Raw genomic sequence first — 20553 nt, 5'->3', positions numbered from 1 at the left:
CTACCCAGAAAGCAGTGCAAGGAGGGCCAGGAATTACCAATAAAAGGCCTTATGACCCAACTCTTGTTCAAAAATCAGTGCGTGCTTAAAACTGGTTTATGGGGCTGGAGATTCGTTTATTTTTATTTTTTTAAGACATGGGTAAGGACATAAATGTGGATGGAATTGTGTATGTAACAAAATAAAGTATTTTATTCAACATGGTGGAGTTACACAAGTGCATAAAGAACTCCAAACAGGGCCTCGTTCTGGTTGGGTGATGGGTCGGGGGCATTTCTCAAGCATTACAGCACTATCCGCGTTCCCAGCATTCGAGTGCAGTCAGCCAAGATGTTCATAAGAATTCTTTAACGGTCAGATACATGGAATCTATAGACACACCATCATGTTGCAAAGGAAGTGACTGAAAAGCCAGTGGGGCTGGCAAGCATTTCGGAAAGAGTCTGTGGAAAGGCTCACTTCTTCTTCTGTAGTTGTCTCGCCAGCAGGTCAGCCTGTTTGGCAACAAAGACATTTTTTTTTAAAATCCCACAATTTATTGGGCCTGATTCTCCATTTAATCGCATGTGATTGATCTCAGACCATTTGTTCAGCATCTAGCACAGTAGAGTTGTGATCCACAGTTGGGGCCTGTACGTACCACTGCAGTACAAATAATAAATAATTTCGCCAGTCTTTTAAATGATGAATGTTTTTCTCTGTACGTGGGCACTCCACCCATTATGTCTGGCTTATCTTCCCCGACTTTCATTACTCCTTCAAATCCCTCCTTTCAAGGCTTGCATCTTCCAATTAACTTTCTACCACTCACCTACCCCTCTTGCCTGACTGTGCTCCCTAAAAATTCATTATTATTATATGTATATTAAGGAAACAACAGAGGCCACATGCAGATACCCCCGTGACAGGAGCAATGTAAGAACTTGAATAACCTGGATGTTTTATCTCTTGAGCTCTTCCTATCCGGACACGTGTCCTGGTCATGATTCTGAACTTTTCATAGGAGATGCCCAGGATCTTGCTAGATCTTTACGTTCTTTTGGGCAGATAGCTGTGTTTGTTGTTTGTCTTTAAAAGCCTTGGCATTAGAGATAGAAAATACTTCTAATAATTGACAATACCGGATTGTTCACTACTGCCCCCACTTTTGCCTCCTCTGCTAAATGCTGAGGCACTCTGGTAGCTACTGGAGAAGGTTGCATGTTGTTCTTACCAGCAGAGTGTTGACAATGGTTTTCCTTGGACTTCTCAGATAAGCACACTCTTCCCCATCACAGAGTTTGATTTCTTCTGAAGCCTGAACTCACAAACAAAACAAATACATTTCTGGGATTGGATGGTTACATGGTCTCTCATCCCTAAATTAAATCCAGCCCTGCTCTGTCATGAAGACACTTATATTCACAGTTAGGGGGAAAGAAACAAGGGATATAAACCCTCATGCTGTGGAGTATAAGCCTGCATGAGCAGACGACAAACTTTCGCTATGGACTGGTTATTACATAATTGTCCACTGAAGAATGTCTTGTACTTTCCTCTTAAGCTGCTGGTACTGGCCATTATGAGAGTCAGGATGTTGGACTAGAATGAGTGACCAGTCTGATCCGATACAGCAATTCCTATAACCCTAGAAGTGGAAGTGTTACCACCGATGGCTGTTTGGTGTCCTGGTGTGAAATGAGTTAGTAGCCTCTGTGCAGGACCTAGAGGGTATTTTTCTGTAAACAGAGCTATGCGTTAGCTCATTTCTCTGTTACCTCTTCATGCCTTTCCAATGTGCATGAAATTTGCTGCGCTCTAATGTCTGGATATTGGATGGTGACAAAATTCAGTCAATGCATATTGGGGGAGAGGGGGGACGCGAAGTCCCCCAAACGGCTGAATTCAAGATGGAACCCTTCTCCACATGGATCTGCCTTGAAGGGCAGCTGACATGCTGCAGGAAAGGAGGAAATGGTGCATGCCTTAAAGCTAGCATGTGAAAGCACTAAAGGCTGTCCAGCTTTGGCCCTCTCCCAGTTGTCGTCTCTTCCCAGTTGTGTCTGTTATGATACCGCAGCTGTGCAGATCAGAACCACCCTGAGCCGTGGGACAGTTCAGATCCTGATCTGGGTCTGAAGGCCGTGTGCTCTGGGTGGTGAGCACAGGGCTGGGAAGTGGCGATGAAAGGTTTCTCTCTACGTATGTCAGCATTTTCATTAAGGACCTGATCCTGAGAGGTGCGGAGCACCCACAATTCCCACTGGATCCCATGTGGATGCTCAGAACCTCCCAGGATCAGTCCTTAAATTAGGGCTGCAGAACAAGATGTATTTAGAACGTACTGTGGGCTTTCAAGTAATATGGAAGATCCCCCTACGGAAAGGCTGGAACTCACCTCTGGAGTCTGGGACAAATCTAGTTCTCTTTTCCCGCCGGGATACCAGCCGTGGGACCAGTGCTGAGCTCTCGACAGGTGGGTGCTGACTACTAGCATGACAAAGAGCAAGAGCAGGAGAGGTCGTTGACATGCCATGGCGTTGTCTGCCTGAATGGGGAGATCCTGCAAGGAGAAGGGAGGAGCAAGTCGGACATGGCCTGGGAGCAGTCAGCGGAGGAAAAAGTCCCACAGCGTGCGTGGTTCTAGAGCCATATGGCAGGCAGCACCTCATTTCCTAGCACGCAGTGCAGGGTGTGCACAGGCAGCATGGCCTGGTGGGAAGAGATTGGAACAGGGAGCCTGGGTTCTCTTCCCAGCTCTCCCGCTGGACAGGTTGCTGTGTGTCTGTGTTCCTCAGCTGTATAATTTGGATAACACTCACCTGCCTGGCAGGGTGGTTGTGAAGTCCAACTGGTTAACATCAGTAACGGGCTAGGTGGCCCTCAGATGAAAGACTCTTGGCTTCTAAAGGGACTAAGGATAGCATCGGGGGGAGGGATAGCTCAGTGGTTTGAGCATTGGCCTGCTAAACCCAGGCTTGTGAGTTCAATCCTCAAGGGGGCCACTAGGGATCTGGGGCAAAAATCAGTACTTGGTCCTGCTAGTGAAGGCGGGGGGCTGGACTCGATGACCTTTCAAGGTCCCTTCCAGTTCTAGGAGATGGGATATCTCCATTAATTTACAGTTTAAAAAAAATTAATTTATTAGCTCAAGACCTATAGGCAGATCTGGCCAAAAGAGCGAATGTGATCTGGGATACATAAACGGGACTCTCAAGTAGGAGTAGAGAGATTATTTTACCTCTGTATTTGGCACTGGTGCGACTACTGCGGGAATCCTGTGTCCAGTTCTGGTGCCCACCCATTCAGGAAGGATGTTGATACATTGGAGAGGGTTCAGAGAAGAGCCATGAGAATGATTAAAGGGTTAAAAAACCTGCCTTATAGCGATAGACTCAAGGAGTTCAATTTATTTAGCTTAATAAAGAGAAGGTTAAGGGGTGACTTGATTACAGTCTATAACAGGGGTGGCCAAACTTCCTGATCCTCCGAGCCACATACGGCAATCTTCAGAAGTTTGAGAGCTGGGGGTGCCTGCAGAGGCTCGGGCCTCAGCCTTGTGCGGAGGGGGGTCTCGGGGATCAGGGCTGAAGCCCCGAGCCCCGGCAGGTGCACCCTGCAGGGTGGAAGCCCTGAGACGCTCCCCTTCCCACTGGACAAAAGCCAGAGATGACGTGTGGCTGAGAGATGTAGGGTCTTGTGCCCCTCCCCAGAGTTTGCTGGGCCCGCTCGGGAGCCGGGAAGCTGGGAGCTGCGGGGAGACCGGAGAGGCAGCGGCAAACCGCTGGGAGCAGCGGTTTTCCCTGCAGCTCCCAGCTGTTTGCCGCTGCCTCTCCAGGCAGAGCTAACACCTGAGAGCTGCAGGGAGGGGCCGCTAAGGATAAGGGGTGTGTGCGCCTTGGGGGCATGACTCAAGCTGTTGGGGGGCCCAAACCTTTATATTGTGCCCCCCATACCAGGCACCAGTTGTCTCTGACAGAAGCCCCTAGCCCCACCACCCTGCCGCAGGGCAGAAGCCCTGAGCTCTCCCCCCAGTGTGGTAGGCAGAGAATGGGAAGCTTTCTAAAAGAGCCGCAGTTTGGCCACCCCTGGTCTATAAGTACCTACAGGGGGAACAAATATTTGACACTGGGCTCTTAAGACTAGCCGAGAAAGGTATAACATGATTCAATGGCTGGAAGTTGGAGCTAGACAAATTCAGACTGGAAATAAGATGTACATTTTTCACAGGGAGGGTAATTAACATTTGGAACATTCTCCGTCACTGACAAATGTTAAGTCAAGATTGGATGTTTTTCTAGAAGCTCTGCTCTAGGAATTATTTTGGGGACGTTCCCCGGCCTGTGTTCTACAAGAGGTCAGATGAGATGATCACAATGGTCCATTCTGGCCTTAGACTCTCTTAATCTGATGGCACTCCCAGCCTGTGCTGCCTTCTCCTGGATGTCACCTCATTGGGTCTCCCTAGGTCCTGCCTTCAACTAAGCAGTCCTGGAAGGGACTGATAACTGCACTAAACTTACACCAGTGCAAAGCAAAATGGGGCTAATCTGGATTGATCCCAGCACCTCTGACACCCCAGTGGCATTACTCTGGGTTTACACTCGTGTAACAGAGCAGGATTGGGCCCATAGTGTTGGGGCGTTTGCACTGGCTGGGGAAAGGGAGGAGTTGCTGATCCAAGAGGTCTTTCCCCAGGGTTCTGTGGTGCAGGTTTGAGAGAGCAGGGCAAAGCAAAAAGCTCTGAACGTGCTCCATTGAACCTGTACGGCCAAGCCCTGTGGTCAGCTTTGCTCCCTGTGTTAGAACAGTTTGCAACTGATTCTGGTGCCATCCCATTGTCGGCAGCATTTGTTAGTTGGAGCTAACCTAAGAGCCAATCCATCATCCCCGCTCACGTACTGGTCAATGGTACAGCAGAACCTTGGAGTTACAAACACCAGAGTTATGAACTGACCAGTCAATCACACACCTCATTTGGAATCAGATGTACACAATCAAGCAGCTGCAGAGATGGGGGAAAAAAAGCAAATACTGCACAGTACTGTGTTAAACGCAAACTATTGAAAAAATAAAATGAAAGCAGCGTTTTTCTTCTGCATAGTAAAGTTGCAAAGCTGTATTAAGTCAATGTTCGGTTGTAAACGTTTGAAAGAACAACCATAATGTTTTGTTCAGAGTTACAAACATTTCAGAGTAACAAACGACCTCCATTCCCGAGGTGTTCATAACTGAGGTTCTACTGTATTCTCAAGCCACTGAGCACAATGTGAGCAGTGTTTGTGATTTCATCGATATCCTAAATCTGGGAAAGAAGCATGTAATTTTGCCCTCTTCATTTTACAACCTAAAGAAACTGCAGTGACAACTATATACCAAGGCTTTGTGCTTCTCTAGCACAGAGGGCCTTGAAGTGCTTTCTAAATATCAATCCAATCCCCTAACACCTTGAGAAGATTATTAGGCTCCTTTTAAACATGGAAATATTGAAATGTTAAGTGACTTTCCCAAAACCACACAGCAAGTCAGTGGCAGAGTTGGGACTAGAACCCAAAAATCTTGATTCCCCCTGTGCACCCCGGGCAACACTTTGTTCCAGTTTGTGGCACTTCCCCGTTCCACCAGACACAGCATCACAAACTCTTCTGAACAGGTCTCTGCGATCAGGGTTTAGTGTGATCTCAGTCAGGGTTTAAAGCATTCTCAGCCAAGTGCCAGGTCTGTCATTAAGTTAGGATGGAATTTCATTCATTCATGGTATAAAACAGTGCCTATAATCAGTGACTAAATTCTCTTCACTCCATCTCAAAATTCTCTCTCTCTTTTTTCCTGAAGGCTCCGGGGAGTTGAGTCTGTGACATCCCAACCCATTTTAAGCTTTGATAGGAAAACTCCCACTGCAAACTTGCCCTCTTCAAGGGCTCTGATGGTGATCAGAGACCACAAGCACTTGGCTACTGTTGGGCTGAGTGCAGGCTAGATAGAGATTAGATGGGATCCTACAGGGTTCTCTCACTGATGTCATGAATATTTATTATAAGAATTTTTTCCCCTCTTTTTTTTTTTTTTTAAAGCAACTGCATAACTAAACTTGTGAGACGTATCCAGCCTGAAGCAGCGTGATACCATCTCCAGGCTAACCCAGTTCTGCAGGGGAATTTACTCTGTGCTCAACTGCTGTGCGGTTCTCTGTCATTTCAAAATATTACCATCTTAACAAAAGAAAGTCAGATCAACTATTACACGATGAAGATATTGTAGCTGGCAAGAGGAAGGCAAGCCAGCACCTTGCTGCTGAAATTCTCCTGTTGGCTGGGGTTGATTAGCCACTATTTACGGTTTTGTTTTCATATCTAGAAGGCAAATTCTGACCCCACTTTCACCAGTGGAAAGCGGGAGGAATTCCACTGGAGCCATTCCAGATTTACACCGTCTGCAGAATTTGACTCTATGAAAGATAATCACATACATAAAGTCCATTTGCATTTAATGCTTTTAGGATACCGTGCCCCCAGAAGTACTTCTGTTATCGGATTTGCTTGTAACTAACATGGTTTGCAAAGCATGAGAGAAATTGAGGTACTCACCCTGTTCCGATCTCCTGCTCACTATGTCCTTAGACTTCACCGATGCCTGCACAGTTTGCTCTCTGTATTTATACCATCCCCTGTGTGCTTCAGTGTAATTGGTCTCCCACTCTATTGGGGCTGCCTGCTGACGTTCATCGCATACTCTGCTGACGACGACGTGCACGGATAGGTTTAAGCCCTCTTGCCACCGGGTTGGTGCTCTGATGAGACAGTATTGAGAAAGGCTCTTCTGGGAACACCCGCCTGCCAGCTCATTAGCTGGCAAAGACCCCTTGCGCTCCGCAGTGGAAGTTTCCTTGTGTCCATAAGCAGATGGGAGCAGAGTTGTATTGCAGGGCAGTTGCCAACAGTGGCAAAGGACATCCAATTTAAATGGTGGCTCTTCAGCATCTACTGATGTCTGGGGCAATGAGCTGCCTCGTGAGTGAAGCCTTTCCACTAGTGAGCACTGCAGCAGAGTCTGTCTCAAACTGAATGAGATTGGGACTCATCCCAAAAATTCAGGGGGCCGGAGCGGAAGTTGGTTGGTCAGATCTGGGCTTTTGGGCCTGGGCCTTTAGAGAGAGAGAGAGGTCAGTGGTGGAGCTTACACATCCAGAACCAAACTCGGGTTCTCAGAGCCAGGATTTTGGCTCATGCTGATCTCTAGCTACGAGATTCCTACATCCCCTCCAGCTCTTACTGGCATACTGCATCTGTCTGAGCTAGCCTGTAGGCCCCTTGCAGGCGGCTGGGACTTGTTGGTGTACACCAAGCAAACGCAATCAGAGACTGGTGAAGGAGGTAGCTAATTGAATAAGGTTGCCATAAGGTCCTCTAATGCAAGATCTATTCAGCAGGGGGTGCTTGAATGAACATACAATTAATAAGACCAAAGTCAGACCTGCTGCAAGGATGTGAAATTCCCAGTGAAGTCAATGGGAGTTGCACCTGCTTACCCAGAGGCTGCATTTGGACCAGTGCATGTGTGATATTGGGGTGCACCACAATGTGGAAAATCAGGCATTTAGGGCTAAGGAAAATATAAAAGAAAAAGTAGTTTAGAACTAGAGATGGATCCAGATGGGAGCCCCAGATCCCAACGCCCCTCCTCCCCTGCAGGATTTGGGTGCATTTATATCCAGATCCTAGCTCACACTAGAGTTGATTGAAAAGCCATCCCCCAGGAAATTCTGATATTTTTGACATTCGTTTTTGTCCTGAATCAGGTTGAAAATTCAAAATTTGTAATGAAACAGACAAGTTCCCCTTCACTTCTCTCCTTTCAACTCTAAATAAGCCAGAAAAATTTAGATTTGAAAATGTCAGAATTGATTCACTTTGGGCTGGTTGATATTAATCTGCACCCACTTGAGATGCTGCAGTGCCTCATGGGAGTTTTAGTTCCAGAGCTTCATGCCCCTATTCTCCTCTATGGGCTGAGCTCCTTGGTCAGACTACATCTTCCATGATGCACTATGTTCTCTTCCTCAGGTAGAGAAGCTGTGGGGTGTCATGGGAGATATAGTCCAACCAGGGAGCCCAGTCTTTAGGAGAGAATGGGGGCTTGAGGCACCCAAACTACAACTCCCATAAGGCACCACTGCAGCTCAAATTAATCGCAACCCAACTTGAAACAAAATGTTTTGTTTAGATTTTCCTGATGGAAAAACTGAATTTTTTTTGGCAAAAATCAACATTTTCCCCTCAGAAAATTTAAATTTTCTGTCAAAACAAGATTTTTATGGAAAATTCCAGACCAGCTCTACCTCACACTTGGACCCTACCTCTGAAATGGGCTGAACTGGAATCCCAAACATCTCCGGGTGCATAAGTAACTTCTGAGGCACATCCAGCCTGAAGCAGTGTGAATTTGAGGGCCTGGGCTCATCTGTTTCGTGCCTGTCTGAATGAGAGACAGCCGGGATGGCACATTGGCCTATACGTATAAGCAAGCCAATAATAATCACTGATATTTATACAGCATCTTCTGTTCTAAAGGACCCCAAGGCACTTTACTGGCAAACTACTATACAAACCACTGAGAAACATCCCTTCATCCACCTGTGTGCTGGCTCATGGCATCAACTGCATCAGCTGTCCAATGGTGTATGACATCAGCACACACCAGTTCAGGACAGGATGCAACTGAGATTACTGTATCCAACTAACGCTGCAGGGGGCATATAAATGGGCAGAATAACACTCTTCCTTGGTTGGAATTCGGCTTGGCCTCCAGCATCACGAGCTTGGCTCCCACACAGACTGCTATGGGGTCTTTAATGACCACAGTCAGCCAAGGCATTGGTTTTACTTCTTGTCCAAAAGGTGGCACTTCCTGCCACGGCCACCCCTTCCCGCCATACTAGTGGAAGGATTGATTCAGAGCGAAGTACGGCACCTACCGAATCACCCACACCGTTTCTTGTAGCAACTTGAGCCCAAAGCTACAAAATATTTAGGGTCCTACTTCCACTGATTTCAACTGAAGATAGGTGCCTGAATACCTCTGAGGATCTGGGCCTTGGTGACCTGAGAGGATCTCCCATACAAATACTCAACCAGGCCCAGCCCTGCTTAGTTTGGGGTACCTCAGAGGATCCCTTACAAGGTGGTGCCACTGGAGGCCATTGGGTCTTGCCCTGGTCCCACGTGATAAATTTAAATTAAATAAATTTATGGAGATATCTCATCTCCTAGAACTGGAAGGGACCTTGAAAGGTCATCAAGTCCAGCCCCCTGCCTTTGCTAGCAGGATCAAGTACTGATTTTGCCCCAGATCCCTAAATGGCCCCCTCAAGGATTGAACTCATAACCCTGGGTTTAGCAGGCCAATGCTCAAACCACTGAGCTTTTAGGTGATGGGACAACCTAAAAGGCACGTTCACGTTCTTACGCGTGATCTTCAATCAAGTTCCCCTTCACTTCTCTCCTTTCAACCCTAAATAAGCCAGTATTTGTTCAGTATCTCCAGGCCTCTAGCTATCTTGGCTGCCCTTCTCTGGACCTCCCCATTCATGCTGGGACCTTTGTTAAGAGGAGGGCATGAAAACTGGGCTCGGCTCCCTGAGGAGAGTGCTCTGTCACTGGCTAGAATGCTCCTGTAAGCGCATCCTGTATCACTGCATCTCAACACGACGTGGAAATTAGCTGAGCATTTTCCAGCCGAAGTGACATCCGGCAGCTGCAAGCTCTTTGTCTAATAGGGAAAACGTAACCTTGCCAATGCGTGAGGTTAAACTCATCTTGTGAGCGGACAGGCAAACACAGCGTTTGTAAATTAACTTCTTTCCGAGACACCGGAAGGTTTGGGAGATGTCACCCTCTTTTAATTCCTATATCGATTTCCTCTTGTAGCCCTGTTGACCCTGGCTTAAAAAACACTGATAAGCAATTTGCTTTGCATCCTTTCGCCTTTGTTAGCTCATCAATGCCTCCTTCGTTCCCTGCCTGTTGATATGACGACTGCAAGGGAACGCTCAGTACCAAATACGAAGATGCCACATTTGTATCAGGCACCTCATCCCAAACGGGCACAAACAGAACGCCCCAAAATACAGCCTGCATTGCTACATCCCCCATGCAATTGCAGTTACCTCTAGGGTGGAATACAGTTAACTAACACCACCCCACAGCATCACACTACCATTCAGCACCAGACACAGTCATACATCCCTTATGTAGCTGAAACTGCAGTGGGCAGCACGTCATTCCCAAAGCTGGACTCTAGCCAGGATATCAGCTAACAGGCCTGCTGTATGAAAAGCACCCAGGGATCTCGATGGGCACCAATATCAGAACTTACATCTGTAACGAGCCAGAGAGGGACCTTCTCTAAAGGGGAAGGGCCTCTCTGCTGGAAGTGCCACAAAGATGCTGGCTAGTCCCTAATGTGGCGGTGGTTTATGGGAAGTGGGATGAATAACCTGTCACACAAGCCACCAGACAGCTTTCAGCTGCTACAGACTGCAGTATCTTTAAACACTAAATGTACAGCTCCGCTTACTACCCAACTCCCCTTTCATTGCTCCTCTCTAGTGAGGTCTGGGAGAGAGGCAGGAAGCAAGCAGAAAGGAACCAGCTCTGACACGGACTTGCTTGTGATCGTATGTAAGTTACTTCACATCCCTGCCTTTGTTTCCCTTTCTTCAAAATCCGCTAACAACAATTGCTGATTTCACAGTCAGTTGATGTGAAATGAAAATAAGTGGCTAATATCACAATTGGGGGGGAGGGATAGCTCAGTGCTTTGAGCATTGGCCTGCTAAACCCAGGGTTGTGAGTTCAATCCTTGAGGGGGACACTTAGGGATCTGGGGCAAAATCAGTACTTGGTCTTGCTAGTGAAGACGGGGGGCTGGACTTGATGACCTTTCAAGGTCCCTTCCAGTTCTAGGAGATGTAGGTCTTGTAGCCCTGTTGACCCTGGCTTAAAAAACACTGATAAGCAATTTGCTTTGCATCCTTTCGCCTTTGTTAGCTCATCAATGCCTCCTTCGTTCCCTGCCTGTTGATATGACGACTGCAAGGGAACGCTCAGTACCAAATACGAAGATTTCAAGGTCCCTTCCAGTTCTAGGAGATGGGGTATCTCCATTAATTTATTTATACAATCCCCTTGGACTATGAAAAGGGCTATATAAATGCTGGGGAGGGGGGTGGGGGTGGTGTTTTGCTGGTGCTTACAAAACAACTCAGGCAAGCAACTCCAAAACATGAAGGAGAATTGCAGAGGAAAGCATCAAGACCTGAATATCACTAGATATTTGAACTGGAAGGAAAGGAAGAAGGTGCTTTCATTCCCAGCTGCTGCCTCGACTCTCTGATTTCCTTTCAGAAGAACTGGGAGCGCTTTTTAGTCCAAGCTGAAAGATCCCTCCCGACGATCATGGTGGCACGTACCGAAGGCCCTAATGCTGCAAAGCCAAACCCCGTGCTAGGGTACGGAAAGACACTGCTTCAGCACTAAAGCCTTCTGTCATTGTTGGCAACTTCAAGCCAGCGCGCAGATGGGGATGGCAGAATCTCTCAGCGCATTTGCCAAGTGGAACAACAGGCTGGTTCTGATGTCACAGTGCTCAATGTGTGGAAATATCCTGCTGTCTCCAAAGGGATCTGCTTGAAGTTCAGAATAACTCCGTTTGGAGAAGTGCTGGCATCACCCTAGAAGAGGAAACTTAAGCCTTATCTTTGGTGATAATTCCCTGCAACCTCTGACCCTCGGGGGAAAAACAAGGCTTCCTGAGGGCTGGATAGCACCTGGCAGGCCCATTTTGATGAGCCGGTAGAGCAAGATGCTGCCCTGTACAGATTCATGAATTAATTCTCTGTTGGAGGTGTCCAAGCAGGGGGAGCCTCCTGGTTCATGCAGTGAGAAGCATTCACACTAAAAACTCTCATACTCCAGGGCATAAATGAGTTGCTGGAAAGGTCAGGCAGGAAGACTTTCCTCTTGCATACAGCAATAAACATTGTACAGGTGCATATGGAGGGCTGTAGTTTGCCTCTCTCAGACGCAGGCCATTGCCAGAGGCAGATCAGACATGATCAAGTGGCCTGATCTGGCATGATGAACAACTATGCGCCCTACAGTAAGAACCCACCAGGATCCTCCCACAGATCACCGTAACATGTAGGGGCCTCAACCAAGAGACAGGCCCTGCTCCAAACAGCTTAGAATCTAAATAAATGAGAGAGGGGGAATATTGTGATCCCCATTTTGCAGCTGGAGAACTGAGGCAATATGGGTTTGGTCCAGTTCCACTGATCTCAGTGGGAATCTTACCATTGATTGCAGTGGGCTTTGGATCCAGCCTTAGGTGATTTACTCAAGATCACACGGGGAGTCTGTGGCAGAGCTGGGAACTGAGCCCAGATCCCCCGAGTCCCACTCCAGAGCCTTAAACAGAGCCCATTACGTGCCCCTTTGCCCCTGGCCCCCGCTGCCTCTGTAGCCCCATCCAGGGCTTAATTTGTGGGGGCTGAGTAAGTCTGCTGTGAAAAATGATATTAACAAACTTTTCACAGCAGACTTACTTATAGCTAGCAAGTCTAAAAAAACCCCAACAACCCAAATATACACACACACACACACACACACCCCAACAAGAAAAAAGACAAGAATGTTCAAAGCACCTTATTTGTGTTTCTATTCTGTTTAGGTCCAGTAAAGAAGAGAGACAACTGTGCGTTATTTTTATTATTGAGTCTGCAAAAAACCCACCACCCTACATAGATAAATGACTATGATTTGGACATGTGTATTTGCATATTTATTTATTTTTCCTAAAGTTAATTAAGTATTTTAGGAAAAATTGTCAAAGTGGCCACGGCAAGAATTGGTGGCCACACTCTGAGGCCACCAAAAAGTTTGTTGCAAGAACCCCTGCACTAGCTCATTAATCCAAGCCGCAATGGTTGGTTGCAAACGCTACTGGGGAAATGGCAATGGATTTCCAAAGGGATTTTTTTTAAGGAGGGAAGTATTTCTGTAGGCGTAGGGTAAGAAAGCGTTTTAAAATCACCTATGTTTTTGGAAGCAAGGTTGACTTGACATTGGGCCCTTGATGCATAATACTACCCTGTGTTTCTGCAGCGCCTGCCCTCTGAAGGCCTGACAGTCCGGTGCAAACATGAACGAGCTAAGCCTCTTGACATTCCTGCGAGGTACGTAACTGGCGTTAGCTTCGTGTTTTAGATGGGGAAGCTGAGGCCATGAGAGGCCTGTAGCAGGAATAGAAACTAAATCCCCTGCCTCGGAGCCCTGTGCTTTAACCCTAACACCATTTTGATTCTGAGGTTCTCCAGGGGCAGCTTTGATCTAGTGACCTGAATGCAGGGCAGAAAGTCAGGACTCCTGGGTTCTGTTTCTAGTGGTGCTGCTCACTCGCTGTGTGACCCTGAGCAAGTCATTTGACTCCCCAGTGCCTCAGTTGCTCAGTCTGTGAAAAAGAGATGACAATGCTGCTCACCCGCCTTGAGCTTGATAGCCCAATATAACTGGAAAGCAATGTTATTAATGAATGTCTGAACAGCGCTTTGAGCTGGAGGGATGAAGGATGCAACGGAAGTGCCAATTATTGGTAATACATTTAGCATGAAATCAGTGCAAAGTTGCTTTAAATATTCCTTTAGAAATATATAGAGTAGCTGAGACTGGGGCTATTTACGAGGAGGTTCTACCATTTCTTAGGTATTATGAGCAAATCTAAAACAAGATTAAAGCAGGAGGATAACCTGCCAACAATGTGATTTTAGCAGTCGCTGTCTTTTCTTTCTGGACTAGAAAACTTGCAACTTAATGCTTAAGTATGACCGTAGCTAGCTTTTCTCTCCCTGCACCCCCTCCCTGTCAGAGCCCTCTGCACTCAGTCGTCATTGGACAGCACTGTTGAGAAAAAGAAGGCAAAGTATTAATAAAAGGACAGAGGCAACTTAAAAGGCCAAACTGACTCAAGGTTCCAAAGCAAAGAACCAGAGCACAATCAATAAGCTCATTTCCGTCCGTGTCACTTTACGACAGCCATGAAACATAAGCACGTGGCTAGAGATGGGGGAACAAAACCCAGGGGGGAATTTGGTCCATGGATTTAGCTTTTCTTTCTGATGGGAAATTATCCCCAAACAGATAATGACTTCAGTTCATTTATCCACCATGCGGGAATAGTTGATGCTAACAGATTTTGGACTATTGATAAACTGTTCACCACAGGTATTCACAATTCACACTGATTGGTCACCTGGATTCACAGATTTTAAGACCAGAAGGACAATGTTATCTGACCTCCTGCATAGAATTTCACCCACTAATTTCTACCCCAAGCTCATCACTTCTGGCGGAGCTAGAACATATCTTTTTGAAAGCTATCCAGTCTTGATCTGAAGACTTCAAGTGATGGAGAATCCACCACATCTCTAGCTAAATTGTTCAAATGGTTAATTACCTTCACTTGAGTATGTGCACCCTATTTCTAGTCTGAATTTTAGTCACGGGATCTTGTTATGTTTTTATCTGCCAGACTAAAAACACTTCACAATCAGAGGTCTTTCCTCTATGTGGGAACTCATGGTATAATTTCTGTTTCACGTCTGGGTGACCTCCACTTTATGAACAATTGTCCTTCTTTTCTCAGGGGGGGGGGGTGAATTACGGAAGTGAGCAGTTTAGGAACATGTGCCTATATGCGCACGCACACAGAAACAAGCCCGGGGAATTTCAGGAAATAGTAAACCATTTCTCTTCTCCTTTGCACAAGGAACAGCATTTGACGTAGCTATCTACAGGCCCGCCGATTTAAAAATAACCAGGTTCCTTCTTGCCTGAGGAAGACAGACAGTTATCAGTCAGGTTTGGTTGTCCAGCAGCCTTTACATTCCACTTCCCCTCATCATGTTCACACCAGGTCATTGCATGTGCCTGTACGTGGGTGGCCCTGTTCATGAAGGCTGCATCCAGAGCCTTATCTGTCTGATGTAGGGAATGTCTACACAGCAAAAGCTATGCACGGCTCGGCTGCCTAAGCTAGCTTGAATCCAGCTAGTGTGGGTAACAAGCAGTGAAGCCAGCCCAGCACGTGCTTCCGAGCGGGCTAGCTGAGTATGTACTCAGAGTCTGTGCCAGGCTTCTACCTCCCGCGTGGAAGCCCATGATGCACCCTCTTCACCACGGTTACCACCCATCCTAGCTGGAGTCAAGCTCGCTGGGGTAGGCTAGCTCATGCACAGCTTGTGTTGGGGTGCCAGACTTTTAACTGCTTGAACAGCGAGAGGCGAGGGACCAGACCTGAATACAATTTAATGAAGGAGAGCAGAGGAATTCTGAAACCATAGAAAATAAATCAATGACACACATCCGCACCCACAGTATCCTGTTCCACTCTATCACCGCGGGGCTCACAGCGAGGGAAAAATAAAGTGAGTGGTTCTACTCCAAGCTCCAACCACCAGAAAAGCTCCTCCCTCGAGGGAGACCACTCAACAGATGGTGCTGGAGTTCACTGATGAACATGCATGTTGGCTGGGCTCTTTGGTCTTGGCTCCTCCTCTGTGGGGCTGGAGGGCATCCATGCTCAACTTCCCCTTGGTGGGGCCTGGGTGCCCTTCTGGTTTCTTGTGCGTGTCTCCTTGATTGGGGGTAGACCATTGGAGGTGTCTCCCAAGGCCAGGGCTTCCATATGAGCCAGCACTCGGCACAGATTGTGCAGACCTTCATGATAGGATCCTACTTGCCCTTTCTCCCATGCAGTGACATTCAGCCCACTAGCTAACAATGGTAACTCCACCAACACCCACTGAGGCGAATGGGGGCCAGAGATTGCGTCTCAGGCTCTCTCCAGATGTTGCTGCCTCAGTTGCACTTGGGTTCATGTGTTCAGAGTTTTCTTTGCAACCAGGAGGGCTAGAGACTGTTACCAAAGGGACATGGGCATTCCTGAAGGATCCTGAAGAAACAGAAGGCTGGATTTGATCAGCTGGTTTTGGTACGGGGTGATTACCCTGATAAGCAGGATGGCCGATTGAAGAGGGCTCTGCAGTGGGGTTTAGGAGCTGTCGGTTCAATTATTGGCCCTTCCACTGATCTGCTGGGTGACCTGGGGCAAGTCCCTTAGTTTCTCTGTGCCTCACTTCCCCATCTGTTACCAAGGGACAATATCTCCCTCCCTGCCACACGGGGTGTGGGGAGGATAAAATCCTCAGGAGGGTGAGGGGCTATTCAGGTACTGTGGTGATGAGGGCCATATAAGGAGGAGCCATTCCAAACCCTGCAGCCCTAGTGGCTGTCTGTGGGGCATTGCTTTAGTACTCTGTGCAGCAAGGGGAATAGTGAGATGTGAGAGGATGCTAAGGAAATGCTGTGTGTGGGTAGGACACTTTACCCAGTTATTAATAGATCTAATGCATCTAGAGCATCTTCTAAGGCTCTCAAAGCACGTGGACAAACTGAGCTTCCAAATACCCTTGCAATTCAGGGAAGCACTAGCCTCATTTTACAGACGGGGAACCTTGCCTCAAAGAGTGGGAGTGACTTGCCCAGGGTCACCCAGCTGGTCAGTGGCAGAGCCAAGAATAGGACCCAGCTCTCCTGAGGCCCCGTCCTGTGCTTTGATCACTAGATCAGGCTTCCTGCTTTCCTGTCCCCCACACTTGGTGGGCAGCGTAGAGAGAGGGAGCTGGGAAATCAAGTACTAGGCTACAGCAGCAAACATCCCAGCATAGTCTCATTGTCTTGACCATTGCTCGTAGCTGGACACTCCATGCAGGAATTACTGGGAGAACTCTACGCCCCGTGTTAATCAGCTCAGCGAGATGATCAGCATGGTCCCATCTAGCCTTAAAGTAGATGAATCATAGGATCAGTGGGTTAATTGCCTCCCTGTCCCCCTACAGCCTGTGGTCCTCAGCAGGCTCTGCCCTGGAGTAGAGCAGGCACTGCTCACATTGGCTTGCAGAATCACAGCCAGCCAGGTCCTGGGTTTCTTGCAGCAGGGGCTGATTGTACCAGCTGGGGCCTGTGTCTCGGGCCCATCCCTAGATCCTTGCTAGGGAAGGAGATGGGGGTGGCTGCGGTCTTCAGGAGGCTGCCTCTCAGCCACACCATCAGAGCCTTAATCCGTGTGCTGTAAGTCACAGCTGCCCGTGCGCCTGGGCTAGGAGACGGAGGTCACTGCTGCACTTCAGGGCTGCTGGTGACATTTACTCGGTGCTGGTTTCCACCCCGCCGGGAGCGTCAGGAAGGCAGATGTGACTTTACGGGCTGCAGCCAGCGAAGCCACGAAATGTCACTGCCTGTTACAACTGCTGCTCCTCTGGGGCAGAGGCTGAGCCACGGGCAGCCAGAAATACGCCTCTGACACATGGCGGCCTTGGCTGCTCCACTGATCTCAGCAGAGACTCAGGCATCATTGCAATCCCAGCTGAGGGAACCTTTGAAGCCACTCTCGGGGGAGCTGCGTAAGGGGCTCCATACAAGGGACCCAGATTTGGGAGGCAGGGCCAAGGCACGTAGCAATTTCACTGGTAGGCATTTGTAAGGCGCACACATCGCCGGGGTAGCCGAGAGCCTCCCGATCATTCAAGAGGCAGCAGGATCACCTTTAGGAGGCAGAGCCTCTGCTCCCTTCTCCTCTGAGGCTGGCTCCCCACAGCGATAGGAGCTGCTGGTAGATGACCGCTGTGCTGGGTACTGTTCCTACATGGTGCTGAGGGGGAAGCTGCATAAGCAGGTGTGACGTGCAGTGTGAGCTGCAGGAGGAGAGATCTGGGCTCAGCTTGATCCGCTGCAGAAGTTCACTCCGTTTCAGGGGCCTTTCGCTTCCTTGTTTGCCCACCACCAGGGGAAGCCTGGGCTCTGTGATCTGCCACGTCCCAGAACAGCAAGAGGGGAGCAGAAAGCTGGTTCTGAGCTCAATTGTTTCTCTTTGCATGAGGGTGAGGGCCTCAGATCATGCCCAGCATTCAACGGGTCATTAGTGCAGGGCTGATACGATGTACCTGCACCATCTGGCTGTGCTTGGCTTTTGGGTTTCTGTATATTTCCCTGCTGTGGTTTCCGAGTAGCCCCTGAGCTCAGCTTCCAGAGGAGTGAGCAGTAGCGTAGTCTGTGTGTGAGAAACACAAAGGGTAGTGTTGCTAGGTCCATGTTTATGCCAATGGGTGTGGCTACTTGTCCAGAAGCGTTGGGCCAGAAGGGACCTCGAGAGGTCATCTAGTCCAGCCCCCTGCACTCAAGTCAGGGCTAAGTATTATCTAGATCATGCCTGGCATGTGTTTGTCTAACTTGCTCTTAAAAATCCCCAACGATGGAGATTCCACCACCTCCCTAGGCATTTTATTCCAGTGCTTAACCACCCTGACAGTTTGGATATTAGGAAAAACTTCCTACCTAAACTGCCCTTGCTGCATTTTAAGCCCATTGCTTCTTGTCCTATTCTCAGAGGTTAAGGAGAACAATTTTTCTCCCTCCTCCTTGTAACAACCTTTTATGTCCTTGAAAACTGTTATGTCCCCCCCTCAGTCTTCTCTTATCCAGACTAAACAAACCCAATTTTTTCAATCTTTTTAAGACCTTTAATAATTTTTTTTGTTCTTCTCTGGACTTTCTCCAATTTGTCCAAATCTTTCCTGAAATGTGGCATCCAGAACTGGACACAATACTCCAGTTGAGCCTAATCAGCGCAGAGCAGAGCAGAAGAATTACTTCTTGTGTCTTGCTTACAACACTCCTGCTGATACATCCCAGAATGTTTGCTTTTTTGCAACAGTGTTACACTGTTGACTCATTTTTAGCTTTGATCCACTCTGACCTCCAGGTCCCTTTCCACGGTACTTCTTCCTAGGCCGTCATTTCCCATTTTGTATGTGTGCAAGAGACTGTTACTTACTGTAACTGGAGGTTCTTCGAGATGGGTGGTCCCTATCTGGATTCCAAACATGGGTGTGCATGCACACCATGCGCTGGAGCCAGCACTGTTCATAGTAGTGTCCGCTGACCTGCATGTGGCGCGTCTGAGGCTTTAGGAGGCTGCGTGGGTTGATGCTGCTCCAGTTCCCTCTTACCCAGCGGTAGTAGAGCCTGGAGCAGAGGGAGTGGAGGAAGGGATTGAACAGTTGGGCCCACTCCTTCCTTTATGCCCTGGAGTGGGGTGGAGGGAGGGTCAGGGCAGCGAGGACACAGGTGTAGCTCCACAAGACACTGCTGGCCAAAAAGAATCTGATCTCACCTGCATGGGGCGGACATGGTCCAAGGGTGGAATCCACTTGGACAGTCTCTTGAAGAACATTTGGATATTTATTCTTAGAAGAAACACAGTTTCTGAGCATTATCTTACCAATTGTAGTTAGAATGTGTTGGCCGACTCAGCACATGAGAATCATAGCAGAGTATGACAATGTGGCAGTATGCCCACAATCGTGGATAGGGCGGGTGCCCCTGTAATAGAACAGGCCAACATCTATTATGGTATAAACCCATTAAATCCAGATTGTACAATGTATCTGTAGATCTGTACCAGGATGCCAAGCTACATGCTTGTTGTCTGGATGGTGCCTGTTTTTTTCATAGCAACGATGGGCGGCAGGACGGTTCCATCCATCACCTGACGGCACTGGGATGACTGGCACTAGGGTCTGGTTAATGTGAATCACTCTCCAAGTTCAGCACGCCTCAGCATGGGAGTTGGGATGGCCTTGAGGGACTCTGCCGATTCCCATTCCACATTTCTGGTCTTGTTCTGGAGTGGATTCACGTAACCATTTACAACAAGAGGGTCCTCCGACACTAGGAGTATCCTGTAAACAGTAGCTCCGATTTCCATGGTGTCCCCTGCGAAGCACTGCAGGAAACACCTTTGAAGTACAGTGGGAACCAACATAACAGACCCAGGGTATGGCAGTGAAGAGGAATGCTGGTGAGAAGGTTTTGGGATGGAAGAGGCTGAGAACCTCCTGCATTTCAGTACTTCTATGGGATATTGGCAGCTGTGGTTTCACTCCCCTCAAGACGGAGAGCAAAGAAATGAGAATAGACCCATCTAGGTTAGGCGAGTACGTTTAGCTTCTCCAATGTCCTGCTGCTGTAAATGCACAAACAAGCCAGTGGCCCCAACATGCCCTTGCGGATGTACAGCTTGAAGTCTAAAATGCCAGGACATGAGATCATGATCTGTAGGCCTGCACACGGTTGCAACACCATTAATTAGCTAACTGTGCATGTGGCATCCTGGGTAACAATACTTCAGTTAACAGATCACTTCCCATCCTCAAAGGGCCAGAGCCTGCATCACACCCTCAGGTATCCAAAAGGGGCATCAAACCCTAGACATTCAGTGGTGCCCCCGAGTCTGAACAGCCAGGGCTCCCCAGTACTGAGCCTCGTTGACCCAGCCAGCTACTAGTCTCATGCTGAAACTTTTGACACGGGCAGCGTTTCTCCATCCTTTTCCTACTACAACCCTCTCTTCCATACTGGTAACATCCAAGGAATCCCTGCCCATCTCACTCACACGCAC

General features: G+C 48.1%; 1 protein-coding gene across 2 annotated transcripts; it reads right to left on the bottom strand.

The window, feature by feature from the left end:
* Nucleotides 1-11: 11 nt before the first annotated feature.
* Nucleotides 12-10695, bottom strand: LOC101939439 (progonadoliberin-2). Of its 2 annotated transcripts, XM_065598361.1 has the most exons (6): nucleotides 8336-10694; nucleotides 6567-7581; nucleotides 3221-3269; nucleotides 2378-2542; nucleotides 1214-1297; nucleotides 12-494 (listed from the first exon to the last, which is right to left on the bottom strand). In XM_065598361.1, exons 4-6 carry the CDS (start codon nucleotides 2513-2515, stop codon nucleotides 456-458), a joined length of 261 nt encoding a protein of 86 aa, XP_065454433.1. In that variant the 5' UTR covers nucleotides 2516-2542; nucleotides 3221-3269; nucleotides 6567-7581; nucleotides 8336-10694; the 3' UTR covers nucleotides 12-455. The 2 variants fall into 2 exon arrangements, with proteins under 2 accessions (XP_065454433.1, XP_065454434.1); XM_065598362.1 differs by lacking the exon at nucleotides 3221-3269 and having other exon boundaries at nucleotides 8336-10695.
* Between the last annotated feature and the right edge of the window lie 9858 nt (nucleotides 10696-20553).

This window comes from Chrysemys picta, chromosome 5 (genome assembly GCF_011386835.1).
Source record: "Chrysemys picta bellii isolate R12L10 chromosome 5, ASM1138683v2, whole genome shotgun sequence".
In the NCBI taxonomy this organism is placed as follows: Eukaryota; Metazoa; Chordata; order Testudines; family Emydidae; genus Chrysemys; species Chrysemys picta.
The sequence above is the reverse complement of the archived record's forward strand: the minus strand, read 5'-3'. Positions and strand labels throughout refer to the sequence as shown.

What these genes read in the sequence shown, in the direction of transcription:
- LOC101939439 (XM_065598362.1), bottom strand. Translation starts at nt 2,515, where the DNA reads ATGGCATGTCAACGACCTCTCCTGCTCTTGCTCTTTGTCATGCTAGTA. An exon ending in ATTTGTCCCAGACTCCAGAG is followed by an intron (nt 1,298 to 2,377) that starts GTGAGTTCCAGC and finishes TTGTGAGTTCAG; the next exon opens with GCTTCAGAAGAAATCAAACT. An exon ending in CCATTGTCAACACTCTGCTG is followed by an intron (nt 495 to 1,213) that starts GTAAGAACAACA and finishes GTTGCCAAACAG; the next exon opens with GCTGACCTGCTGGCGAGACA.